The 27,509-nt window shown below is 47.1% G+C and overlaps 3 protein-coding genes across 4 annotated transcripts in view; 2 read left to right on the top strand and 1 right to left on the bottom strand.

Moving 5' to 3' along the window:
- The first annotated feature begins 1,169 nt into the window (after positions 1-1,169).
- Positions 1,170-8,687, top strand: C1QBP (complement C1q binding protein). Its single transcript, XM_023184541.2, has 6 exons — positions 1,170-1,508; positions 2,075-2,225; positions 5,594-5,687; positions 7,556-7,651; positions 7,905-8,027; positions 8,161-8,687. The coding sequence occupies exons 1-6, from the start codon at positions 1,277-1,279 to the stop codon at positions 8,308-8,310; spliced, it is 846 nt and encodes a 281-aa protein (XP_023040309.1). The 5' UTR covers positions 1,170-1,276; the 3' UTR covers positions 8,311-8,687.
- RPAIN (RPA interacting protein) lies at positions 8,444-23,167 on the bottom strand. Of its 2 annotated transcripts, XM_023184542.1 has the most exons (7): positions 22,520-23,167; positions 21,024-21,194; positions 19,360-19,420; positions 15,906-16,017; positions 15,693-15,756; positions 13,445-13,585; positions 8,444-8,778 (listed from the first exon to the last, which is right to left on the bottom strand). In XM_023184542.1, exons 1-7 carry the CDS (start codon positions 22,598-22,600, stop codon positions 8,749-8,751), a joined length of 660 nt encoding a protein of 219 aa, XP_023040310.1. In that variant the 5' UTR covers positions 22,601-23,167; the 3' UTR covers positions 8,444-8,748. The 2 variants fall into 2 exon arrangements, 1 of the variants encoding a protein (XP_023040310.1); XR_002724902.1 differs by lacking the exon at positions 15,906-16,017 and having other exon boundaries at positions 8,446-8,778.
- Positions 23,068-27,509, top strand: part of NUP88 (nucleoporin 88) — a 34,516-nt gene continuing 30,074 nt past the window's right edge. The window contains exon 1 of the mRNA XM_023184540.1: positions 23,068-23,454. Within this exon, the coding sequence (XP_023040308.1) occupies positions 23,158-23,454 (297 nt within the window). The 5' untranslated portion in view covers positions 23,068-23,157. The remainder of the gene's footprint in view (positions 23,455-27,509) is intronic.

Below are 27,509 nucleotides of genomic sequence, written 5' to 3'. Positions count from 1 at the left end.
TCCCAGCACTTTGGGAGGCCGAGACGGGCGGATCACGAGGTCATGAGATCGAGACCATCCTGGCTAACCCGGTGAAACCCCGTCTCTACTAAAAAATACAAAAAATTAGCCGGGCGAGGTGGCGGGCGCCTGTAGTCCCAGCTACTCTGGAGGCTGAGCCAGGAGAATGGCGTAAACCTGGGAGGCGGAGCTTGCAGTGAGCTGAGATCCGGCCACTGCACTCCAGGCTGGGCGACGAGCGAGACTCCGTCTCAAAAAAAAAAAAAAAAAGAGAATGGTGATGACCTTTAACCGGCAAGCAGCCTTTGGGCACTTGTTTAACAAAGTACATCCTGCACAGCCCAAAATCCACTAAGCCTTAAGTCTCTACAGCACATGTCTCTTGCAAGGACAAGGTTGGGGGTAGGGTCACAGATTAACAGCATCTCAAATACAGAACCAAATGGAGTCTCTTATGTCTACTTCCTTCTATATAGACAAGATCTCTCTTTTCCCCACAATGAGGAGATGAGCAGGGTGGGCAATGGGGAAGAAGCTCGAAGCTTCCTTGCCATCCCTGGGCCACCACCCTCCAGGAACCTCCACGTATTCAGCTATCAGAGGCTCTGCAAACCCTGTCCTCATGGGTTTTTATGGAAGCTTCTGGACATCAGCATCCCTTCCCCCAGGGTATGGGGTGGGACCTTCTCTGGGAAGGGACTTAAGACCCATAATCAGAAATGTGTGAGATTAGAGTCCTGCAATGGGGCAGGTGAAAGGAGGGCAGGAGAAGGGGAGAGACAGAGGCTGTTTCCTGAGGCCTAACACACCCAACATTATCACAGAACATTGTAACAAGGGCTATGGGAATTACGACCCAGGAACTGGGGATGAAAACCAATAAATACATAATATAACACCACAGCCTCCTAGAGGAAAGTGACCGTGTAAGGGGCTGGTGAGAGCTGGGGAGAGACGAGTGCATTCCACGCAGTCCAAAAGCCTGGCGTGCTTTGAGAACAGTAGGTGGAAGCGGCCACTAGAAAGAAACAGCTTCGGACAGCGGACTCAGGCCAGCGCAGCAACAAGGCCCCGGAAACCGCATTCGAGGCTTCCCGGGCTACACCGGAGGTTTCCAACAGAGGGCGCGATTCCGCCTGCTGGCCTTAGGTCCTCAGTGCGCCGGCGCGGGAAGCGCTTCCCGGCAAGGGCGGGGCTTCCGGCGACGCGCTAGGTCGCGGGGCACCTGGGCCTGGGTTGTCATTTGCGTCTGCACGTGTTCGCAGTGGTTTCCACGATGCTACCTCTGCTGCGCTGCGTGCCCCGTGTGCTGGGCTCCGCCGTCCCCAGCCTCCGCGCTGCCGCGCCCGCCTCGCCTTTCCGGCAGCTCCTGCAGCCGGCGCCCCGGCTGTGCGCCCGGCCCTTCGGGCTGCTCAGCGTGCGCGCTGGTTCCGAGCGGCGGCCGGGCCTCCTGCGGCCTAGAGGACCCTGCGCCTGTGGCTGTGGCTGCGGCTTGCTGCACACTGAAGGTGAGGTTCGCGCACGCGGGCCCGGGGTGTGGTTTGCGATCGATGGAGGGAAAAAGACCAGGAGTGGGGCCTGCAACCGACCTCCGAGGTCTGGGACATTTTTCCATTGATTGGCAACCAGCGGGTTAAACCCACGTGTGATCATATTTCCCCCACCTCCCCTATTCACGAGTTTCATTTTCTGTTGGTAGGGGGTGAATAAAATTAAATACTAGAGGGTATCTTTATCCTTAGTCTTATTCGCTCGAAAGTGGACCTTTGGGAAAGCCCAAGGTCGTGTTTGAAAATAGTATCGTTTGGCAAGTGGAAGAGGATGATTGGAAATTCTTCTGCTTTAGAGCGGAAAGTGGTAATGCGTTCATTGTTGGAAATCACTTTTCCAGCATCAGGCTCAGCTTCCCGCTAATATGGTATTTTTACAGATAAGGAAACTGAGGCTTCTAGAGAAACCGTAATAGCAGAGAGATTAGAAATAGTCCAGGTTTCTGGCTGCGATAACCAGGGTAATAGTTTTATGTTTTAGATTAACTGGCTTTCCTTTTTATGTATATGGATTTCTTTTCTAGGAGACAAAGCTTTTGTTGATTTCCTGAGTGATGAAATTAAGGAGGAAAGAAAAATCCAGAAGCATAAAACCCTCCCTAAGATGTCTGGAGGTTGGGAGCTGGAACTGAATGGGACAGAAGCGAAATTAGTGCGGAAAGTTGCCGGGGAAAAGTAAGTACTGGTCTGGGGATCCCAGGGCACCAACTCCCTTAATCTTGCAAGACCCGTCCTGGGTCATCCCTAGAAGAGCCTTGAGTTCAGGTGTGGATAAATGGTTTTCAAGAGAGTGAAGGACTCATTTGGACAGCTTCATAAGGTCCAGGCGGTCCATTCACTGAACACAAATTTGCTGTGGGCTGGTTACTAAGGAGACAAAAATGTAGCGCAAAAAAGTACTGACAGAATCAGTTTGATCTCTGATTTACAGCCCTGATACAGTAGCACCCTGCTGTCTAATGTTTAGCATGGGTGAAAATGCAAGGTATGTAACTTATATGTAACAGGATGGGGTTCCACTGTAGTAAGGGCTGCTTTCAGAGGCGGCGAGTTTGTGACCTAAGTCAGCTGCCCTACCTGCTCCTAAACGGTTAAAGTGTTTACAGTTTTCTGCATTATAGTCATCCATAATCTCATTACACAGATAAACATTTGGCATCTCCAGAGACGCCAGATCATGAGGTCAGGAGATCGAGAACATCCTGGCTAACACTGAAACCCTGTCTCTACTAAAAATTTTAACAGGGTGTGGTGGCAGGCGCCTGTAGTCCCAGCTACTCAGGAGGCTGAGGCAGGAGAATCACTTGAACCCCCCGGGTTGCAGTGAGCGGAGATGGCGCCACTGTACTCCAGCCTGAGGGACAGAGCAAGACTCCATCTCAAAAAAATAATAAATAAATAAATAAATAAATAAATTGAATTTTCTTTATAATTGACCTTATGATGTATATGTAATACTTTTTTAAAATCACAGCTTTAATGTGATTTAATTTATATGGCATAAAATTTACCCATTTATTGAAGTTTATTAAATTAAGTGGTTCTTAGTCCTTACAGAATTATGCATCGGTGACCACTACCTAATTCTAGAACATTGTTGTCAATCCCCAAACAATACCTGTTAGCAGTCACTCATTATTCCTCCCTCTAGCCACCCCAGGTAATCACTAAGCTACTTTATGGATTGCCTGTTTTGGACATTTCATATAAATGGAGTCATACAATTTGTAGCTTCCTCCCCACCCCACGGAGTCTTGCTGTCACCCAGGATGGAGTGCAGTGGCATGATCTTGGCTCACTGCAGCCTCTGCCTCCCAGATTTGGACAATTCTCCTGCCTCAGCCTCCTGAGTAGCTGAGATTACAGGCATGCGTCCAGTTAATTTTTGTATTTTTAGTAGAGACAGGGTTTCGCCAAGTTGGCCAGGCTGGTCTCAAACTCCTGACCTCGTGATCCGCCCTCCTCGGTCTCCCAGAGTGCTGTGATTACAGATGTGAGCCACCCTGCCCAGCCTGTTTACATTTTTAATTGTTGGGTTGTAAGAGTTCTTTAGTTTTGACCGGGCACGGTGGCTCACACCTGTAATCCCAGCACTTGGGGAGGCAGAGGCAGGCAGATCACGAGGTCAGGAGATCAGGACCATCCTGGGTAATGCAGTGAAACCCCATCTCTACTAAAAATACAAAAAATTAGCCAGGTGTAGTGGCGGGCGCCTGTAGTCCCAGCTAGCTACTCGGGAGGCTGAGGCAGGAGAATGGCGTGAAGCCCAGAGGCAGAGGTTGCAGTGAGCCGAGATCACGTCACTGCACTCCAGCCTGGGTGACAGAGCAAGACTCTATCTCAAAAAAAAAAAAAAAAAAAGAATTATTTAGTTTTTCTGGGTATAATCTTACCAAATTAATGATTTGCAAGTATTGTTCCCCATCTTCTGGGTTTTCTTTTCACTTTCTTTGTAATGTCCTCTGACACAAAAGTTTTTGATTTTGAGGAAGTTCAGTTTACCTATTTTTTTGGTTGCTTGTGCTTTTTTAATTTATTTTTTACTTTGCTGCTAATTCACCAAGTGCAACTTGTGCTTTTTTAGTGTCACATCTAAAAAACCACTGCCTTGCCCAAGGTTGTAAAGATTTATGCCTTAATTTTTTCAGAGTTTTCTAGTTTTAGCTCTTAGTTGAGGTCTGTGATTCATTTTGAGTATGATGTGAAGTAGGGTCCCAATTCTCTTGGCTATTGTGTAGTGTGGTTTTTCCCTACACAGGTCAATTGTGTCTTCTGTCATCTCACCTAAAAACCATTTGCACAAGGTTTTCATAGCTTATTTGGGGGCCGTTAAAAATGCTCCGACGAACATCATTCCATTTCTGTGCCCAGGAGCTCAGCTTGGTCAGCACAGTTGGAATCAGACCGATTGTGTCAACCTCAGACTGCTTGTTACTATGGAAAGGTGACTTCCTGGCAGAGCAGCTAGTTAGCACAAGTCGAGGGGGCGGCACTTCATGTACTCTTGTATGAAACGGTGCCTGCCAGAGTCGCATAGTCTAAACTTGATGTCCCAGGAATTTTGACTCAAACTTTGGAACATGATTTGTCAGGTATGGATTCTTGCACCTTAAAATTGTCGCTGGTTGGTGTCTCTGGCCTGCTTTGTGATGATAAAACTCCCCACAAGTACTCTGAAGGATGACTCTCTACTACAGCCTTTTTTTCTTTGTGAGGCATCCCCTTCCCGGGGCCAGGGCTGCTCTCCGTGTTTAACAGATGCAACCCTCCATTGCTCCTTCTTCCTTTCCTTGCAGGGCAAATTTTCCTATGGGGAAAGGCTCTTAAAGGGGCTTCTGTTCCATCTCACCAGCCTCTCAGGTCCTTACTTTTACCAAGGGTTCCCTGGAAAGACCAGGGTGGGCAGTGTCGGCTGGCTGTGGCCATGAGATGCCCAGTCAACACATGGCAGTGAGCCCTGGGGTACTGGCCCTGTTGGGAGTAACCATGCATGACTTGTTTGGCTGAGAGAAACTGAGGCCAGCTTTGGCTTCCAGCAGCTGGTACATGGTAGGCACACTTCAGACCTGCTGAATCACTCAGGACTGGATGTAGGCACGCAGCCTTGTTTGAAGTTCTGCATATAGGCTGGGCGCGGTGGCTCAAGCCTGTAATCCCAGCACTTTGGGAGGGCGAGACGGGCGGATCACGAGGTCGGGAGATTGAGACCATCCGGCTAACACGGTGAATCCCCGTCTCTGCTAAAAAATACAAAAAACTAGCTGGGCGAGGTGGCGGGCGCCTGTAGTCCCAGCTACTCGGGAGGCTGAGGCAGGAGAATAGCGTGAACCCCGGAGGCAGAGCTCCGGCCACTGCACTCCAGCCTGGGAGACAGAGCGAGACTCCGTCTCAAAAAAAAAAGAAGTTCTGCATATAATTCAGCCAGCTAGGATAGAGACATTGTTTCAATACCTTTGTAACTGTAGCAGACCTCCATGTTTGTGTGTTAACCTACTCAGTTAAAATGATGCCTTTGTCTGTTATGTTTTCTCTTGCCCTTTTAGAATCACTGTCACTTTCAACATTAACAACAGCATCCCATCAACATTTGATGGTGAGGAGGAACCCTCGCACGGGCAGAAGGTTGAAGAACAGGAGGTAAGCTTAACACTATGATCAGCTTTTACCTCAGTTCTGACAGACTGTCCCTGGGACTTAGAGAAGGAGCATTTTTCTTTGCTCTTTCGAAAAAAGAAAAAAAAATTTTTTCCTGTAAGGCCCCGCTCATGGCTCACGCCTAAATCCCAGCACTTTGGGAGGGCAAGGTAGAAAGATCCCTTGAGGCCAGGAGGACCAGCCTGAGTAACATGGCAAGACCCTGCCTCTACGAAAGTTTTTAAAAAAAAAATTAGCTGGGCATGGTGGCACGACTGTGGTTCCAGCTATGCAGGAGGCTGAGGCAGGAGGAATCAGTGGTTTCTGGCCAGCTTTAACAGGACTGTGGCCCTCTTCCTTTTCCCAGGGGCAAAATACGTTGCTCTCTGCCAGCTCAGGCTTAGTAGTTTGGCAGTGTTCTCTTAATGGAAAGGAAATGAAATGTTCTCAACCTTTCCCATGATAGGGAGTTTTGTTGTTGTTTTTGAGAGAAGGTCTCGCTCCATTGCCCAGGCTGGAGTGCAGTGGCGCGATCTCTGCCCACTGCAGCTTCCACCTCCCACGTTCAAGCGATTCCCCTAACTCAGCCTCCCGAGCAGCTGGGATTACAGACGTGCGCCACCACACCTGGTTAATTTTTGTATTTTTAGTAGAGACAGGGTTTCACCATGGTTGCCAGGCTGGCCTCAAACTCCTGACCTCAAGTGATCCAGCCACCTTGGCCTCCCAAAGTGCCAGGATTACAGGCGTGAGCCACCACGCCCGGCCTATGGGGAGATTTTTTATATTGGAGTTTATCATTTGGTGTGTTTGCATGTGAGGAGTGCTCCTAACGTATCAGTCACAAGCTGGTAATACACAACAGCCATTTAACCAAGATAAGAATTCCAGGGGCAGGCTAGATGTGGTGGTTCAGGCCTGTAATCCCAGCACTTTGGGATTCCGAGACAGGCAGATCACAAGGTCAAGAGATCGAGACCATCCTGGCCAACATGGTGAAACCCCATCTCTACTAAAAATACAAAACTTAGTTGGGCGTGGTGGCAGGCGCCTGTAGTCCCAGCTACTCAGGAGGCTGAAGCAGGAGAATTGCTTGAACGCGGGAGGCGGAGGTTGCGACGAGCCGAGATCACACCACTGCACTCCAGCGTGGCAACAGAGCAACACTCTGTCTCAAAAAAAAAAAAGAATGCCAGGGGCATAAGAGACTTTAACTGGATCATGGCTACTCTTCAGACATTTTAGGAAGTGCTGTGCCCAGCCTGGTAACCAGCCAGTATGAGGGCCACAGAGTCCCTAGACCTTCTGCCCAAAAGCCATCAGTACAGTGTTGAGTCATGACCTGGTGTGGACGGCACAGCTCTCTGGTGTGCTTCTTTCCCAGCCACCCCAACTAGCATCTCCCTGACATTGGACCCAGTCTGCTTCCAGAGCTTCATATCAGAGGAAAAGCTGCTGCTGTTATTCAGCCATAAGGATGGCCAGGTTCCCCAGCCTTTGACCCTGGTCCCTTATGAAGACTCCTGGAACAGTCAAGCTGGAATCTTGAAACTTCAGGAAAGCTTTGCAGTGTATGGGTGGAGGAAAAGGCTTGGAATGTTAAGGAACTGATATAAACTCAGTTAATTGGCTCATAGCTGAGGAGGCTGGTATCCAGATTCCTTAATTGAAAACCCAGTATGTTACGTAAACAAGCAGGGTGCCAACAGAAGTGAGATCAAGCTCTTCATTTGGGAATAGTATGGCATAAGACTATTAAAATGGCTACATAACATCCTAATGATGGCTATCAGAGACTCTGAACAGAGATCCTTGATCCAGGCATTCATCTGCTTCCAGCAGTGGCATGTACTGACTTCTTGTTTCCCCAGCCTGAACTGACATCAACTCCCAATTTCGTCGTTGAAGTTATAAAGAATGATGGCAAGAAGGCCCTTGTGTTGGACTGTCATTATCCAGAGGATGAGGTATGCAGGATGGAGTGCTAGCCCCTTGGCACCCCTGGGGAGCACAGTGTGTCCCTTGGGAACTTCCTGTCCCTTTTAGCATAAATTTAAAGACTTTCTAACTTAGACCAGCCCAGTGGGGGGGGGAGGAGGGGAGTGAGGGAAGAGGGTTAAAACCTGATCAGTTTCATGCTGTCAGTGGCCCCCTTTCTTCGCATGAGTCTGGCTTATCCTGGAGAACCCTTCAGTTTCCCCAAATATTATTTCTTCTCAGGTTGGACAAGAAGACGAGGCTGAAAGTGACATCTTCTCTATCAGGGAAGTTAGCTTTCAGTCCAGTGGCGAGTCTGAATGGAAGGATACTAATTATACACTCAACACAGATTCCTTGGACTGGGTGAGTGCTTGATAAGATGGGGGAACCTTTTGGGCCTTGGAAGGAAGGGTCCTAGTTCAAGGGGAGAAAGAAACATTTTAATGTTCATTACAGTTTTTTTTTTTTTTAAACTAGTAAATGTTGTTCTTTGCAGGCCTTATATGACCACCTAATGGATTTCCTTGCGGACCGAGGGGTGGACAACACTTTTGCAGATGAGTTGGTGGAGCTCAGCACAGCCCTGGAGCACCAGGAGTATATTAGTTTTCTTGAAGACCTCAAGAGTTTTGTCAGGAGGCAGTAGAGCAGACAGACGCTGAAAGCTGTAGTTTCATGGCAGGCTCTGGCCAGTGAACAAGTCCTACTCTGAAGCTAGACGTGTGCTTTGAAATGATTATCATCCTAATATCATGGGGAAAAACACCAAATTTAAATTATATGTTTTGCGCGCTCATTTATTATCATTTTTCCTGTACAAATCTATTATTTCTAGATTTTTGTATAACATGATAGACATAAAATTGGTTTATCTCCTCCAAAGCAGTGTATCTATTCTATTCCTCCCGCTTCAACCTGCGTCACAAAAGACCAAGAACAGAGATGTCGGAAAAGGTTTTTTTCCTTCAGTATCGGTTAAAAGTTTCAATACAAAATAAGTTATAAATAAAAGGCTTGTATGTACAAGGCTCCTCAGGGAGTGAGTTGTCTTCAACCCGTAGAATGATGTGAGTCCACGCTGGCTCTAGAGGATCACAGCCCAAGTATCACAGGCCTAGGTTTAAACAGGAGAAGAATTAGCTTAAATTGTATTCTACTCGTGAAAGATATCTGATACGTAGTTAAAAGCTGTAATCAATGAGAATTCTACACATTAGATGAGGTCTCCTGAGTCCAGTTTGAATTAGTTCAGTGGTGTAATTTGTCATGAAGGCCACCAGTGACCGCCCCTCTTTGGCTTTGCTGGACCTCTGTCCTGCAGCCTTCAAACAACTGTCCTGGAAACCGTCAGCATCAACAGTCTTCAAGCTAAGATCAAATCCTGTAGATGAACTAATCAAACATCCTCACCCTCAGGAAACTACTGACCACAAAGATTGTATTCAAACTCTTGGTAGCTTGGAGCTTTTAGAGCCCAGCAGGAAGATGAGACTCCAAGTCTACACAAGATGGAAGCAGGTACGTATCACGGGAGGTACCAACCATGCGTGATCAGTACGGGCAGAAAACATGTCTTCCCGTTGATCTGTAATATGATCAGTAAGCACCTGAGTGTAAAACTGGCTCCCAACTCCTTGGTGGCTCAGCCCCTCCACTATGCTAAGGAATCATCTGTCCTTAACCCATTTATGCCAGAGGTTGCAAATTTTTTTGTGTGAAAAATCAGACCTTGGCGATGACCTTGAGCAGTAGGGGATCAATAACTCCCCCAGGCTTAGCGTTCCAATAACAAAACAGTAGGCATAAATAGGTTACCCTTGTTTCTTACCACTTTCACAGGTAATATATTTGGCTTTCTCTAAAAGACACTGTAACCCTGCTAATAGGTGGTTTAGCATATTCTATCCCATGACCACCACCTGCGCACTGTCACATCCAAAATACTCCTAAGTCTTGTAATATAGTGCCATATTCTGTAACCCATCCCTATTTTCCAACACATCCTCAGCCATCTGTGCTGAGCTTCCCTACATCCTGACTTCACTGGATTCTAACACAGTGGTCCTTGAGCCCCCCTTAAATGAAAACCAAAATCTAGTGGAACTAGAGCATTCCAAATGTCTACCTTTCCAAATGGTGAACTCAGAACCTACAGAATACAATTTTGTCTTTCCCCCTCCTGTTTCTTGTTTTTTGTTTGTTTTTTTTGAGGCTCAATCTCGCTGTCACCCAGGCTGAAGCGCCATGGCGCCATCTCAGCTCACTGCAACCTCTGTCTCCTGAGCTCAAGCCATCTTCCCACTTCAGCCTCCCAAGTAGCTGGGAGTACAGGTGCGAGCCACCAGGCCCAGCTAATTTTTGTATTTTTAGCAGAGACCAGGTTTCACCATGTTTTCCAGGCTGGTCTTGAATTCCTGGCCTCAAGGGATCCACCCACCTCAGCCTTCCTAAGTGCTGGGATTACAGGTGTGAACCACAGCGCCTGGCTGTGTTTCTCGTGTTTGCTGTGAACCCCGCCTCCCCTCACCCCTCACTTACCCAACAATGGTCTCCCTGCCCGCCCCAGAGCCAGCACTGACAACTATGATCTCCAGGACTGCTACACAGCACTCACCTTCCAAACCTCACCTCCCACTTAGCTTCACTGCTGCTCTGAGCCACAGGACACTGACAGTTAGGTGAGTGGATAACGGGGGTCCATAATTACATGCTGAGCTGAAGCTGTACACTTGGCAATTAGGCAATCTTCCACTTACCCTTTAATTGCCCTTCTCGTCCACCCACCGGCATTTGGTCTTTCACACTTAAGGGGACTTTCCTACTCGAGGAGCTGTAGACTCCAGCTCTGCTACCATTATAATCTGTGTAGATGACTCAATGTTCACCTTACTAAGACAGAAGCCAAAGCCAGCTGACCTGTGCCCTCTTCAACTCTCCTCCCTCCACCTTAACTCATCTGTACAAACATATTAAGCACGTATTTATTAATATATGCCAAGCGCTGTGAGTAAAAATAAATATGGGCCATGCCCTCAAGGACAGACATGAGCAGGTAACTGCAACACTGTTACAGATGACACGGCATGAGGTATGGTGGAAGCCCAAGGAGAGACTGGCCAGTTCCCCTCTGCCAGCCCTCATCAGGTTTGTTGAAAATGGTAAGACAGACTCCAAAGGAACGGACTTCTCAGGCTGGCCAATTCTTTTTTTGTTTGGTTTTTGTTTTTTGAGATGGAGTTTCGCTCTTGTTGCCCAGGCTGGAGAGCAGTGGCGTAATCTCCGCTCACTGCAACATCTGCTTCCCGGGTTCAAGCGATTCTCCTGCCTCAGCCTCCCGAGTAGCTGGGATTACAGGCGTGTGCCACCACACCTAATTTTTTTGTATTTTTAGTAGAGACAGGGTTTCATCATATTGGCCAGGCTGGTCTTGAACTCTTGACCTCAGATGGTCTGCCCGCCTCAGCCTCCCAAAGTGTGGGGATTACAGGCGTGAGTCACCGCACTTGGCCACCAATTCTGTTTTTGACACAGAGTCTCACTCCGTGTCCCAAGCTGGAGTACAGCGGCGCAATCTCAGCTCACTGCAACCTCCGCATCCTGGATTCAAGCAATTCTCCTGCCCCAGCCTCCTGAGTAGCTGGGATTACAGGCACCCACTGCCATGCCCAGCTAAGTTTTGTATTTTTAGTACAGATGGGGCTTCACCATGTTGGCCAGGCTGGTCTTGAACTCCTGACCTCAGGTCATCTGCCCACCTCAGCCTCCCAAAGTGCTGGGATTACAGGCATGAGCCACTGTGCCTGGCTGAGACTGGCCAATTCCTTGTGAGGAATCAGGTGAATGAAGTATGTGGCATATTGTAGTGCTCAATAAATATCTGTGCAAATGATGCTTAAATGTAGTGGGAGGAGTTAAAGGCATTCAGACAGAACAGCATGAACAACAGCACAGAGGCCTGAAAGCACTGCATATTTGAGCATCTGCAACCAGTGCTGGAGAGCTGGAACAGAAGGGAACATACGCCTGTAGTCAACAGGAAGTAGTGAGGTGTTTTATTTAAACTTTCACCTGCTGTGTCTCTTTCCACACAAACTGATGGAAAATGGCTTCCTTCCACCAAGGCCGGAGCCTGGAGCAGGAAACAGCAGGGGCACTGGAAGCACAAAGACCTGGGGTCTAACACCAGCTCTATCGCTTATTAGTGGTAAAAGTTGGGCCAGATGACATCACTTCTCTGAATCTGTTTCCTATTCCTAACAGGAACTATCCTGTCTCCCTCATGAACCTAATGCTCTAGCGAAGTCGAACAAGATGCTCTTTGTGGCCGGGCGCGGTGGCTCACGCCTGTAATCCCAGCACTTTGGGAGGCCGAGGCGGGCGGATCACAAGCTCAGTAGATCGAGACCACGGTGAAACCCCGTCTCTACTAAAAAATACAAAAAATTAGCCGGGCGCAGTGGCGGGCGCCTGTAGTCCCAGCTACTCAGGAGGCTGAGGCAGGAGAATGGCGGGAACCCGGGAGGCGGAGCTTGCAGTGAGCCGAGGTGGCACCACTGCTCTCCAGTCTGGGCAACAGAGCGAGACTCCGTCTCAAAAAAAAAAAAAAAAAAAAAAGCTCTTTGTATACACTCCAGTTTTCTGCTTCTCTGCCTTGTTCCTCTCTGTGGGGATCTTCCACTTAAGCTCTACCCCCACAACTCGCCAGATCTGTCCATCGGTTCCACGCTTCATGGCCAAGTTGAATGCCTCCTCCAGGAAGGAGTCACCATAAAGGAGATCACCTCTGAACTCCCATAAGCCCTCCCGCTAAGCTCCCATAAGCTCTCCAGGGTACTGCCTGTTTCTTCTGTTCTCTTATTATCAACCCAAGGCTTGAGCTCCGTGAGAGATGTGTATTTCTCAAGTGTAATGAGTCCTCAATTCATTGTTTCTTTAATGAATGAGTAGAATTAAATACTTATGGACGAAACTTGATAAAGGTGAAATGGCTGTTACTAGGCAATGTTGCTTATGATAAAAATGACCCCTGTAGGTTACCTGCATTTGCAATGAGAGGGCCATGAAGGAACTCTAAACACCCAGCAGAAGGCCATGGCTATGAACCTCCTGAAGTACAGTGTGCTCCTAATCCCAAGGCTCCCCCTGCCTGGGATCTAAAAGCAATAATAATATATATCATATTGGTTTTATGTGTGTTTGTATGATATATATATATATATACACGTACACATATATATACATATACAGATAGTTTACATGGATTATGAGAGATACTGGTTCCTATAGCACGCTTCTAAGACAGGTGGTTCCCATACTCACTTGTGTTCCCAGCCCTCACACCTCAGTTGTCACTCAGGCTAGCGACCAGCCCTTGGACCTCTGTGAAAATTCCACTGACAGACAAACCTAAGGCTGCCCTGCTATACTTTCTGCCCTGTTTCCTTCTGCAAAAGTGATGCCAGCATGGCCTATTTGGGTCTTATGACGATGAAATGACCAGCTGAATCCAAAACCACCGTGCTGATCTATCAGGAGAAGGTGTGGAGCCACACGTCCTAACTCCCAGACCAATCCTCTTGCCGTGATCCTATGCTGCCTCGTCCCTTCTGACTGGCCTTTGAGTCGACATGACTTGTTACCTTCACTTTTCTATGGAGTAAATTCCTCAGATACACTGCATTAAACATTTACCTGTTTCTAGGTCATTATTTCTATCGAGGTAGGAATAAAACCAACCACAGGCCCCTCTTACCACAGACTGGATCCCAGGAGAGGCTTACCAGACAGCTCATGAGAAGACTGGACTTTTCTTCTGTTCCTCCGGTGACTGAAAATTCAGGTGTGTGCGGACAATGTGCACTGTGCTCATTTATACTCCCCTCTAAACAGGCACGAAGCTTCTGCTCTGTCAACTCAGAAGACTAAAAAATAAAAAAGTTCAACCTCCTCTCAGTGACTTGATAGCCAACAGATGGAAAATCCTCATTCCTCATGCCAACCAATATACCTGTGGCTCACTGTGACGGCTTGACTCCTTGGAGCCTTAAGGACACTCTTGGGCCCATGACTGTACCAAGATCTCTTTTTTTTTTGTTTTTGAGATGGAGTCTTGCTCTGTCGCCCAGGCTGGAGTGCAGTGGCCGGATCTCGGCTCACTGCAAGCTCTGCCTCCCGGGTTCACGCCATTCTCCTGCCTCAGCCTCCCGAGTAGCTGGGACTATAGGCGCCCGCCACCACGCCCGGCTAGTTTTTTGTATTTTTTAGTAGAGACGGGGTTTCACCGTGTTAGCTAGGATGGTCTCGATCTCCTGACCTCATGATCCGCCCGTCTCGGCCTCCCAAAGTGCTGGGATTACAGGCTTGAGCCACCGCGCCCGGCCAACTGTACCAATATCTCTTAACCAATCTCCATTTAACTGCCTCTCCAGTTTAATCAATGCCCTCTACTCCTGTTGTAAAACACACTGATGGCCACTGACAGCAGAAAGAACGCTCAGAGGTTGTAGGCTACTTTCCAGCCTCCCTCTGCCTCTGCCCCCACCAGCTGAGTGCATCCTTACCAACAACTAGCTCCCAGGTCTGCTTGAGTTACTTGAACTTGCTACTGTAACTCAGTAACGCTAATTACTTATTATGTAAATGAACAATACGAGGGAATAACCATGACGTTTTATTTTTATAATAAGTGGAAAGTTTAGGAAACAAAAAGATGAGCTGCTTAAAAAAAATACAAATAAAAAAAGAAAGAAAGAAAAAGAGCTATAGAATTAGGTAAAAGATGGGGGAGAAAAATTCCAAAGTTGCATACTCAGCTTCTTGATCCACTTTACAGAATTAAAATCGTAAACTCTGGACTATGTATTGTAAGAGTTGTTTATGTAAAAAAGGTGACTTGGCCAGGCACAGTGGCTCATGTCTGTAATCCCAACACTTCGGGAGGCCGAGGCGGGCAGAGCACCTGAAGTCAGGAGTTCGAGACCCGTGTAACCAACATGGTGAAACCCCGTCTCTACTAAAAATACAAAAATCAGCCAGGCGTCATGGCGCGTGCCTGTAATCCCAGCTACTCAGGAGGCTGAGACAAGAGATTCGCTTGAACTCGGGAGGCGGAGGTGGCAGTGAGCAGAGATCTCACCACTGCACTCCAGCCTGGGTGACAGAGTGAGACTCTGTCTCAAATAAAATAAAAAATAAAACAGGTGACTCAGCTCTCCAATCAGCAGGGCCCCACTTAAAGGCTGGCAAATTTATGTTTTTGAAACTTACCATAAAACATTTTATTTTTATAATTTGCCTCTTTAACCAATTGCTCAATTAACTGGCAAACTTGCAGTCCCCATCATGCCAGATAAAAGGGCTCTTTCTGTATTTTAAGATTACTGAAGGCTGGGCGCAGTGACTGATGCCTGTAATCCCAGCACTTTGGGAGGCTGAGGCAGGTGGATCACAAGGTCAGGAGTTCGAGACCAGCCTGGCCAAGATGGTGAAACCCCATCTCTACTAAAAATTAAAAAAAAAAAAAATTAGCCGGGCGAGGTGGCAGGCACCTGTAATCCCAGCTACTTGAGAGGCTGAGGCAGGAGAATGACTTGAATCCACAAGGCGGAGGTTGCAGTGAGCCGAAATCACGCCACCGTACTCCAGCCCGGGTGACAGAGTAAGACTGTCTCAAAAAAAAAAAAAAAAAGATTACTAAAGCTTACATTCTGAATTAGGTATGTCTTCATATATAGAAAATTTTTATGAAACGTCAGATACAGGCGTTTCCAATCCCAAGCTGAGGTCTCCATAAAAACCTTAAGCAGTGGTGGCTCTCCAGGGCCCTAAAGGCCCTGATGTGTACTGTTTGCCAATTTTCATGCCATAGATATTCTCACCATGGCTGATTTGAAGCTACCAATGTGACACCACTGAACATAAAACTGGGAAGAAATATGCACAATGGGCTCCGAGCCAGTGCTGGAGGATCTTCAAGAAAGTAGATCCGTGTGGGAAAAAGTATCATGAAATCTTGTGTGGAACACTCACGTGAGATGGGATGGACAGGCCACACTGACACACCACCACACCGCTTGTGATTCTCAGGTTGTACCTAGAAGCAGAATTAGGATCCCAGAGCATCATGGCCACCAGAACTGGATCTCCAAACCTTTTCAGGCAACAAATCTCAGGGGAGATTCCACTCACCTTGGAGTGGGGAATGGGAACGAATAATTCTGAAAAGGTTTTCAAAACTCTTACTTTGTACATACAGGACAGACGAGTGGGTTTGCCTCCCACTCAGCCAGCATGATGCTGAGACACTTTTCATCAAACTGCAAGCTCTTCTCATACTCGCGGATGATGGACTGCTCTGCAAGGCAAAGGCAGTTGGAGTGCTTCACCGTGCTTCAGCTTGCCCTCTATTTAATTCTAAGCTTCACTGCCAAAGGCTTCCTTCACACAAGGGAGAGATTTGGGCAAAACCAAAACAGCCATCACTGGTTTTTACTGCTCTCTCAGGCTGGCTTCATCTTGCTGGATCCCTCTCCCTGCTCTCTGTCCCCTTTTTGTGAGCACAAGAGGTAAAGTAGGCTAAGGGCCAAGGAAACAATTTTCACACACATCTCCAGAGGCCATAGGAGCACAGACAGGGAATGACAGGGTCCCACAGGCAACTAAGGAAAGCTGACAAAGAGAACTCATTGCTGGCCAGACGAGGTGGCTCACGCCTGTAATCCCAGCGCTTTGGGAGGCTGAGGCAGGCTTGAGGTCAGGAGTTCGAAACCAACCTGACCAACATGGTGAAACCCCAGCTCTACTAAAAAATACAAAAAATTAGCCCGGCATGTGGTGCATGCCTGTAATCCCAGCTACTCGGGAGGCTGAGGCAGAAGAATCACTTGAACCCGGGAGGCGGAGGTTGCAGTGAGCCAAGATTGCGCCACTGCACTCCAGCCTGAGCGACCGAGCGAGACTCTGTGTCAAAAAAAAAAGAGAGAGAACTGATTTCTGATGCCAGGACGACCCTGCTGAGTCAAAAGAGATCTGCTTTCCAAGTATGTCCACATACTTGGAATCTGTGTTGTTCAGAATCTGTGTGCTCATTCATTCAGCAAACATACAATAGTAGCTAGTATGTGCTAGTCACAGGGGCACAAAGATGAAAAAGACTGTCCTGCCCTTATTGAGCTCACAGTCTAGACATTAGGGAAGGGGTCAGAACACTACAGTCATGCTTATTTGTTTATGTGGTGTCTATAACTGCTTTTCCACTAGAACCGCGGAGTTGTGCCAGAGACCACATGGTCTGTAAAGTCTAAAGTATTTGCTATCTGGTTCTTCACAAAAAGTCTGCCAACTTCTGCTTTAGAATGTTCCAATGGCTGAGTACAGCACAACACAGTAAATCTTTGTCACTTCAGATTTATTTATTTATTTATTTATTTATTTATTTATTTATTTATTTATTTTTGAGACGGAGTCTCGCTCTGTCGCCCAGGCTGGAGTGCAGTGGCCGGATCTCAGCTCACTGCAAGCTCCGCCTCCCGGGTTCACGCCATTCTCCTGCCTCAGCCTCCCGAGTGGCTGGGACTACAGGCGCCCACCACCTCACCCGGCTAGTTTTTTGTATTTTTTAGTAGAGACGGGGTTTCACCGTGTTCGCCAGGATGATCTCGATCTCCTGACCTCGTGATCCGCCAGTCTCGGCCTCCCAAAGTGCTGGGATTACAGGCTTGAGCCACCGCACCCGGCCATACTTCAGATTTATTAAATGTGCCCCAAAATAAACATTTGGTGAGGCTTATGTTTCACCACTAAGATAGGTTTTGTAGGTGGGGGGACAGGAAAATCAATAAAAAAAGATGATAAGGAATTTACAGTCTAACTGGAGTCAACGGCAACAATCATTAACAACTAACACTTGCATGGCACTTATGTGTCAAATGCTATTTTAAGTCCCGTACATATATTAACTTCTTCACTATTATCCTTATTTCTAAGGTGAAGAAACTGAGGCACAGGGAAATTAAGTGCTTTGGTCGGTGCCACACAAATTAAAGTGGTAAAGCCAAGTGAATCTTAGAGGTATGACTCAAGGGTTTGCGCTCTTGCCTCATCGTAACAATAGCTGTTGATTACTGAAAGCTCTCTATATGCCAGGCAATGCACTAAGTCTTCTACACATGTTATTTAAGCCTTACAACAAATGTATAAGGTATTATCTCCATTTTACAGGTCATAAAAATGAAGCCTAAGGCTGGGGGCCATGCCTCATGTCTATAATCCCAACACTTTGGGAGGCTAAAGTAGGAAGATGGTTTGAGTTCAGGTGTTTGAGACCAGCCTGGGCAACATAGTGAGACCCTGTCTCTACAAAAAATAAAAAAAAAATTAGGATAGGCATGTTGGCTCACGCCTGTGGTCCCAGCTACTCGGGAGGCTGAGATGGGAGGATCGGTTGAGCTTAGGAAGATGAAGCCACAGTGAGCCATGATCACACCACTGCACTCCAGTCTGGGCAACAGAGCAAGAACGTGTCTCAAAAACATAAATACATAAATAATTTTTTGTCTTGTTTTAATCATCTTTAGCTTAAAAAAAAAAAAGTTAATAAAAAAAATTAGCTAGGGATGGTAGCACACGTCTGTGATCCCAGCTACTCAGAAGGCTGAGGTGGGAAGATCGCTTGAGCCCAGGAGGTCAAGGCTGCAGTGGGCTGTGATCACACCACTGCAATCTAGCTTGGGCAGCGACCGTGTCTCAAAAAAAAAAAAAAAGAAAAGAAAAGAAAAAAACACCAGGCCTAATCAAATCAGAGCTACTTGGAAAAAATGACTTAACTATATAAAGTACAAAATTATGTTCTCTACACAGTGCTATGGACACCTCCCTCAAGCAGTGGATGCTCACAGGCCCTGGGGAGTTAAAGAGAAAATGTGGCACTTGAAATGAATAGGGCAAGGGATCAGACCACGCACTGTCACTGTATCCTGTAAAGTGGCAGGTTTACTTTTTATTTATTTATTTTTTTAAGAGACAGGATCTCACTCTGTCGGCCAGGCTGGAGTGAGGTGGTACGATTATAGCTCACTGTAACCTTAAACTCTTGGGTTCAAGTCATCCTCCTGCCTAAGCCTTCTGGATGAGGGAGGCTACAAGTATGTGCTACCACACTCAGGTAACTTTTTTATTTTTTATTTTTGTAGAGACAGGGTCTTGTTATGTTGCCCATGACGGTCTTCAACTGGCCTCAAGCAATACTCCTGCCTAAGCCTCTCAAAGTGCTGGGATTACAGGCATAAGCCACCACCCTCCGTGAACTATTAACCCATTAATAGAGAGGCAGGATGGTAGAAGAAACATGAGAACTGGATTCACACAACTGATTTTGCTTCCCATCTCCTCCACTTACTAGCTGTATGACCTGCATGAGAACACCACCTTCTGTTCTAATACTACTATCTTACAAGGCAGTCACATGGAGAAAACAGCATCATTAAATGAGAAGTTCTTAGCACAAAGCCTAGCAACCTGGAGACCCTTATTATTGAGAAGCTAGACAGCCAAGATGTCAGAATACAAAAGGAGCTTTTTGGACACTTGATTGATGGAAGTAGACAAAGGGGACTTATGAACTAATCCTGATTGGAGAAAAGGTCACAGCATTTGAGTAGCTAAATATAGGTAAGGAAGGACTACTCCTAGGGGTTACCTTGGTCGATCAGCTCCTGTTGAATTTCCTCCAGTACAGCCATGTCTATCAGCTCCTCCAACTGGAAGAGAAAGGGGAGGCATCAGAAGTTTGAAGTATTAATCACCAACCAAGCCCCACGATGATTCATTCTTAGAGGCTGGCTTGAAGAACCCAGATTTGCCGGACAGAATCAGTCCAGTCCTGCTGCACAATATGCTGACAGTGGGGTAAGGCTGTCATGCTGACACGTCATCAACAAATGATCCAACTGCCCAGTGACAAAATAATGGTACCCACTTTTGGAGAGACGATATAGGGTAGGAGTTAGGTACATATTCCTCCAAGGCTATGTAATCACAGGAAAAGTTCCTAGTCTCTGCAAATCTCAGTTTTGGCCTCTGTAAAGTGGGAATAAAATCTATCTAAGAGGGTTACTGTGAGTACTAATTGTGGTAATATATGGCAAACGTTAGTGTATTGTAGGACACATAGAAGCCACTGAATAATGCATCATTATTACACAGTGTGTTGATGGTTTCAAACAGTTGCCCGCATTTTCTTACATAATCCTTACAATGCTGAAAACATGATCTTCTCATTTTATAAATGTGAAAACTAAACCTCAAAGAGGCAGACTGAAGTTAAGAGTCAATAGCCAAACCAGGATTCGAATTCTGGAACTCCTGACTTCGAATCCAGTGCTCTTCCTGATACACTATAAATGGTATCCTTTCCACATATGGCTCCCAACGCTGGCTGAGATTAGAATCCGAAAGCTTCTGGAGACCTTTTTAGAAAGAGATTCCTGAGGTGGGCAGATCACATGAGGTCAGGCATTCAAGACCAGCCTGGCCAACATGTTGAAACCCCATCCCTGCTAAAGACAGAAAAAAAATTAGCCAGGCATGGTGGCACACATCTGTAATCCCAGCTACTTGGGAGGCTGAGGCAGGAGAATAGTTTGAACCCAGGAGGTGGAGGCTGCAGTGAGCCAAGATCTTGCCACTGCACTCCAGCCTGGGCGACAGAGCATGACAAAAAAAAAAAGAGAGAGAGGGAGAAAGAAAGAGATTCCTAGCCTGTGCCTACTAAATCATAATTTCCAAGGGTGGAGGCAAGAAATGAAATTTTTTTCTTTTTAGTTTCATAAATGATGATGTTGCAGTGATGAGCAGATCTACGGTCTGCTATTTCAGAACAATTCATCTAGACAAATCTAACATTAAGGATAGAAAAGCCTGGGTTAAAGGCTGTTGAATTCTAGGCCGGGCGCAGGGGCTCACGCCTGTAATCCCAGCACTTTTGGAGGCCGAGGCAGGTGGATCACGAGGTCAGGAGATCAAGACCATCCTGGCTAACACGGTGAAACCCCGTCTCTACTAAAAATACAAAAAATTAGTCAGGCATGATGGCGGGCACCTGTAGTCCCAGCTGCTCGGGAGGCTGAGGCAGGAGAATGGTGTGAACCCGGGAGATGGCACCACTGCACTCCAGCCTGGGTGTCAGAGCGAGACTCCGTCTCACAAAAAAAGAAAAAGGCTGTTGAATTCTAAATGGGGGTAGGGGAATGGTGGGTTTAGGGAACTCGAGTAAACAGGTAAAAGAGGACACTAGCCGTTCTTGGTGGAGTCCTCCTGAAAACACATAGCCCCCCTCCCTGAAAACACATAGCCCAGCCTGACCTGAGCCAAGTCTTCTGGACAATTTTCCATTGACTGCAAAGCATTCCACTCTTCTTCCATCACCTCTTGCACTAGAAACGTGTTCTGAGCATTCCCTGGCCCACTGCTTCCAGCCTGGCGGTACCTGTTTAGGAGCCTGTCCCGGCTGTTTCTCATTCTCTCCAGGCATCTCTGGAAAAAAAGAGCAAGATGGGGAGAAAAAAAAAAAAAGCATTTCAACTTTTAAAAAACACTCTTGGCCAGGCGCGGTGGCTCAAGCCTGTAATCCCAGCACTTTGGGAGGCCGAGACGGGTGGATCACGAGGTCAGGAGATCGAGACCATCCTGGCTAACACGGTGAAACCCCGTCTCTACTAAAAAAATACAAAAAAACTAGCCGGGCGAGGTGGCGGGCGCCTGTAGTCCCAGTAACTAGGGAGGCTGAGGCAGGAGAATGGCGTAAAACCGCGAGGCGTAGCTTGCAGTGAGCTGAGATCCGGCCACTGCACTCCAGCCTGGGCGACAGAGCGAGACTCCGTCTCAAAAAAAAAAAAAAAAAAACACTCTTACAATAGTTGGGAACACATTAAAGAAAGTTTATAGACACAAAATTTCAATGATAATACTAACTAGTGTTACTTTTGCATATTCCTCTGTAGAGATATGTAAAACTACAATGCTTTGTACATGTATTTACATATAACCATATTTTTTATTCTAGCTTGCCAGTTTCCTTAATGGTTGTGTGCATAATCTCTCAGCATCCAATGTCCTATTACAGAACTTTTATATTCCTTCCAAATTCTTGCTACTCTAGATATGGCTGGGTAACAGCCTTCCTGCACAGCAATGTTTCTGAACTCAGGGAGGTTCTGTCCGCCAAGGAACATTTGGCAATGCTTGGAGACATTTTTGGTTGTCACAATTCTAGTTATAGGACTATTAGCATCTAGTGGGTAGAGGCCCGAGATGTGGCTTAAACAGCCCTCCACAACATGTAAATATCTCCCTCAAAATGTCCATTGTCAAGGCTGAGAAACTCTGCTGTATCTGCTATCTTTCTTGCGTCGGGTTACTTTCTTGGACATTACTTACTAGCAACCACACTGTGTCCAGAAGAGGCCAGAACTGAGGTGGAGCGCTCTTCTAAGCCTCGATTTACTACTCTCTAGAATAGAAATCATCTCTATCTCACAAGACGAACGTAGGCAAAGTGTCTCTCTCGGTGGCCACCTCCGCAGCAACAGTAGTGTTACTGCAGAGGTGCAAAGGGTGATGTCACGACCACACTTTAAATTCAAAACAAAACCGAATCCAAAAACAAGGCTTTCTAGGACTGGGCCGACCCGGGCTAATCCCACACTCTACAGTCAGGAGGCCTGGGTTTGAGGTCCGCTTCTACAGACCAGGCGCGCTCTGGCACCTGCTCCACCCAGCAGGGCTAAGGCGAAGGCAGGGAAGACGGCGGTCGCCGGGACGGACTGAGATAGTGACCACGGGGCAAACCCCACACCCACCTGCCGGAAAGTCTCTTTCCAAGGCGGCGAGCCCACCAATTTGTACAAGGAGCGGCGGGGGGACCTCAATGACTCCGCCATCTCCTCTCCGCGGGAGACAAGGCCGCGAGCCCCGCCCCCTGACGGCGCGCACAGACCCCTGGGAGTTGTAGTTTCCGCGTGCAGACCGGTCTTGGATCGTAGGGTATTCTGGGAAGTGTTGTATTACCGGCCGGCCCCACGTGGAAACAGATTTAGGCATCCAAGCGAAATGTGTGAGGCCAGCCCAACCTGCACTGAGGGAGGTAAGTCTTGAGGGAAAGTTCTGGATGCCTGGGTTTACCCAGCTGGAGGTGTCCAATAGGCAATTAGATACACAAGTCTGTCTCTCCCCAGGTGCTAGACTTCCAGTAGCATCACCATTCTGCTGACTTCCGTCCCGCCCCCTTGGGCTTCAGAAATAATGGTGATTGGGTGTCCCTTGGCGACGCCCCTGCCCGGTGGGCTAGCCTCGCCCTCGCCCCTCCCCTGGCACGAGCCTCTCGAGCTTCCGGGCCGCCTGCTCGGTGATTGGCCGAAGCAGTGAGTGGACGGCCGCGGATTGGCTGCGCTCAGCGGCGGGCTGAGCAACTGGAGTGAAGAAGAGCAGTTGGGCCAAGATGGCGGCCGCTGAAGGTCCTGTGACCGACGGCGAGCTGTGGCAGACCTGGCTTCCTAACCACGTCGTGTTCTTGCGGCTCCGGGAGGGACTGAAAAACCAGAGTCCAGCCGAAGCTGAGAAACCAGCTTCTTCGTCGTTGCCTTCGTCGCCGCCGCCGCAGTTGCTAACGAGGAACGTGGTCTTTGGCCTCGGCGGAGAGCTCTTCCTGTGGGACGCAGAAGACAGCTCCTTCTTAGTCGTTCGCCTTCGGGGCCCAGGCGGCGGCGATGAAGAGCCCGCCCTGTCCCGGTACCAGGTACTGCCAGGCCGATCTGGAAGTGACCCTCACGGGGATCTGAACTAGTTTTTTGTTCTTTTCCCCTCTTGGCTGTGTTTTCATCTTGTGACAGGCGTTCCCGCGGATTGACTCCGACACTGCCCTACGCGGTCGCGGGGACTCAGGCTCTCTCCATGCTTACGGCCTGGAGGTCTGGGAGGAAGGAAAGGACCATGGAATAATTAATAAAAATACTAGTGATGGATGAGTGCTCTGGAGAAAAACAAAGCGGGCTAAAGGGGTTGAGAACGAGTGGGCGGAGTTGCTATTTTAAGTTTGGTCAGGAGAAACCTATTTCCTGACGTGACGCTTCTAATAGGCGTAGATCTTAAGTTTCTCTTGTGTTGTGCACAGCGCGTCAGGTAGCAGGTTTCAAAGCACCACGTTTCATGCTTGACATGGAGGAGAAAGTCTGTTAATTCTCCCCCACCACCCCCAACGCCCGCTTTAGAAAATAAAGCCATACCCCAAATTGGGATTTTTGTTTTTGATTAGCCAACAGCATGTGAAAATGGGCGTGATCCAGAAAGTGTTACACACTTGCTGAGATCAAATATTGGTTTATGGAAATACTTGTAATACACAGATTCTCTTAAAGATTAAAAAGTAAAGCGCTTGGTACTCATTCTAAGGTATGACATCTGTTGTGGGCCCTGTCCAACTCTTGTTACCGAGAAGTGATTTAATTTTAATAAGACGCTAGCAATGCTTCTGCAATTTTGAAAATAGGGCAAGAGTCTACAGTCTGCTTACTTATACAGTTTCAGTTAAAAATTACCAAGGCCGGCCGCGGTAGCTCACGACGGTAATCCCAACACTTTGGGAGGCCTGGGCGGATGGATCACCTGAAGTCAGGAAGTCGAGACCAGCCTGGCCAGCATGGTGAAACCTCGTCTCTACTAAAAATACAAAAATTAGCCAGGCGTGGTGGTGCGCACCTGTAATCAATCTACGCGGGTGCCTGAGGCAGGAGAATCTCTTAAACCTGGGAGGCGGAGGCTGCAGCGAGCTGAGATCTAGCCGCTGCACTCCAGCCTGGGCAACAGAGCAAGACTGTGTGTTAAAAAATAATAATTACGAAATGTTCAGCACACAGTATTTTGATAACATCTTATACTGCTATGTAGCATTTGACATAATTATAATTTAATTATTTATAATTACTTTGTGGGTTTTTTTATTTTGGTTTTTTTTTTTTTTTTTTTTTTTTCGAGACGGAGTTCTCTCTTGTTTCCCAGGCTGGAGTGCAATGACGCCATCTCGGCTCACCGCAACCTCTGCCTTCTGGTTTCAAGCGATTCTCCTGCCTCAGCTTCTGGAGTAGCTGAGATTACAGGCATCCGCCACCAAGCCCGACTAATTTTCGTATTTTTAGTAGAGGCGAGGGTTTCACCATGTTGGCCAGGCTGGTTTCGAACCCCTGACCTCGTGATCCACTTGCTTCGGCCTCCCAAAGTGTTGGGATTGCAGGCAGTCAGCCACTGCGCCGGCCCTTTTTTTTTTTTTCTTTTGGAGACAGGATCTCGCTCTGTTGCCCAGGCTGGAGTGCAGTGGTGCAATCTCAGTTAACTGCAGCCTCCACCTCCTGGATTCAAGCGATTCTCCTGCCTCAGCCTCTTGAGTAGTTGGGTTTACATGCCCACACCACCATACCTGGCTGCTTTTTGTATTTTTAGTAGAGACGGGGTTTCATCATGTTGACCAGGCTGATCTGGAACTCCTGGCCTCAGGTGATCCACCCGCCTTGGCCTCCCAAAGTGCTGGCATTCCAGCCGTAAACCATGGCTCTCTGCCTCTGTCTTCTTTTCTAGACTGTAAGCTCCAAGGCAGGGGCAGGGTCTGCCTTTCTCATTTTTAAAAAATTTGTTTTATTTTTTATTTTTGAGATGGGATCTTTCTCTGTTGCTCAGGCTACAAAATTGTTGTCCAGCATACAGAAATGCTGGAGTGCCCAGAATTTATAAGCTCTCAGTAAATATTGGTGACTCTCAATAACCTTCACTCCTCCAGAATCTCAAAACCTTAGAGATGGGGAAGAAAGCAGCTTATCATGAGTTGTAACTTTGGATGTTAAAAGAAAGCATGAGTAAGCTGGGTGTAGTGGCTCTAGCCTATAATCAGCACTTTAGGAGGCCAAAGTGGAGGCAGGTGGATCTTGTGAGAACAGGAACAGGTGTTCAAGACCAGCCTGAGCAACAGAAGGAAACCCCCATCTCTACCAAAAAAACCTTTTTAATTAGCTGGGCGTGGTGGTGCACACCTATAGTCCCAGCTCCTCTGGAAGCTGAGGTGGGAAGGACACTTGAGCCCCTACAGTAAAGGCTGCAGTGGGCTGCCACTGCACTTCATCTCAAAAAAAAAAAAAAAAAAAAAAAAACATGAGTAGTAACTTTAAAAACAACAGCAACCGAAATACTGTGATTATCATGAATGAACTAAAGTGATTGAATTGTATATGTAACAAGAAAGGTGGCCTTTGTTTGGTTTGAGTTTGACTAGAAAAATCAAGCGGAAAGAAGATGGGGGTTGAGTATAGGGAAAAGAAGGAAAGATGAGGAGAAACAATTTGATTAGAATCAGCAAAGGGCAACTAGAAAAACAAAAACAAAACCAGGATTACAGACATCAGCAATTTGAAATATTGTATTTAGAACAGCTGTGTCCGTTCTAAAAGCATTTTGGCTTAGGGTGATTCTTCATACATAAAGATAAACAATACCTTGGCAGTCTCATAACATATTCCTGAAAGTAGAAAGAAAAGAAACAGATGGTCATGGGAGAACAAATAGAACCAAGAGAAGAAGAGAATTTTGAGGACATGTGATGCTGACACAACATACCAGAATCTCATGAAAAGATCACTGTTATTAAGCCTTCATGGGTAAAGCAGCATTCTGCTTGCTACAGAAACTCTTAAAGCCACCCTTTTTTTCCCCCCAGTTTTTGTAGAAACAAGGTCTCACTGTATTGCCCAGGCTGGTCTCGAACTTTCCTCAGCCTCCCAAAGTACTTGGATTACAGGTGTGAGACACTGTACTTGGCCTTCAAGCCATTCTTTACTATTATATAATAATTATCATTGCTTATTAATTCTGAGTTTATGTCTATTTACTAAGCATCTGTTGATAGCAGTATGCCAGAATGCTAAGAATACAGAGAGGAAAGATGTAGATCTCAGGTAATTCATAGTTGTGAGGGATGAGCAAGTAAAAGGGACAATTAGAATGTAGGGTGATAATAAGTATAATAGAATTATCCAGAGCATATCATTGACGTACAGAAAAGATGGCCAGGCACGGTGGTTCACACCTGTAATCCCAGCGCTTTGGGAGACTGAGGTGGGCAGATCAGTTGAGGCCAGGAGGCCCATCTCTACTAAAAATCAGGAGACGGAGGTTACAGTAAGTCGAAATCGTACCACTGCACTTCAGCCTGGGCGACAGAGCGTGACTCTGTCTCAGGAAAAAAAAAAAGCAGAAAATATGCACTTATTCCTGGCCAGAAGATCGGAGATGTTTTCTTGGGAAGAAAGTGCATAGAAGCTGAATCTCCCAAGAATGTGTAACTCTTGTTAGCTAAAAACGAAAAACAAAAGCATTGCAAGAAGAGAAACAATTGTACAAAGACACAAACGCATGGCAAAGCATGATGATTTCCCAGAAATACAGAAATACCAATTAATCTGTTTGGCGTGTGAAGTACAAGCAGAAGAGTGGTGGAGAGTTGAGACCTGGAGTAGTAGGGTGGAGCTTGATTATAAGAAGGAACATTATGTGTAGTAGTCTCTATTTATCAAGGTAAGGAAATCTGATGCATTTTATGGAACATTCCAATCTAGATGATTTAAAAAATTTCATGGCCGGGGGCGGTGGCTCACGCCTGTAACCTCAGCACTTTGGGAGGCCAAGGCGGGTGATCACGAAGTCAAGAGGTCGAGACCATCCTGGCCAACATGGTGAAACCCCCGTCTGTACTAAAAATACAAAAATTCGCTGGGCGTGGTGGTGTGCGCCTATAGTCCCAGCTACTCAGGA

Source organism: Piliocolobus tephrosceles, chromosome 16 (assembly GCF_002776525.5).
Source record: "Piliocolobus tephrosceles isolate RC106 chromosome 16, ASM277652v3, whole genome shotgun sequence".
Taxonomy (NCBI): domain Eukaryota; kingdom Metazoa; phylum Chordata; class Mammalia; order Primates; family Cercopithecidae; genus Piliocolobus; species Piliocolobus tephrosceles.
Note: the sequence above shows the minus strand (reverse complement) of the source record. Positions and strands in the feature narration are given on the sequence as shown.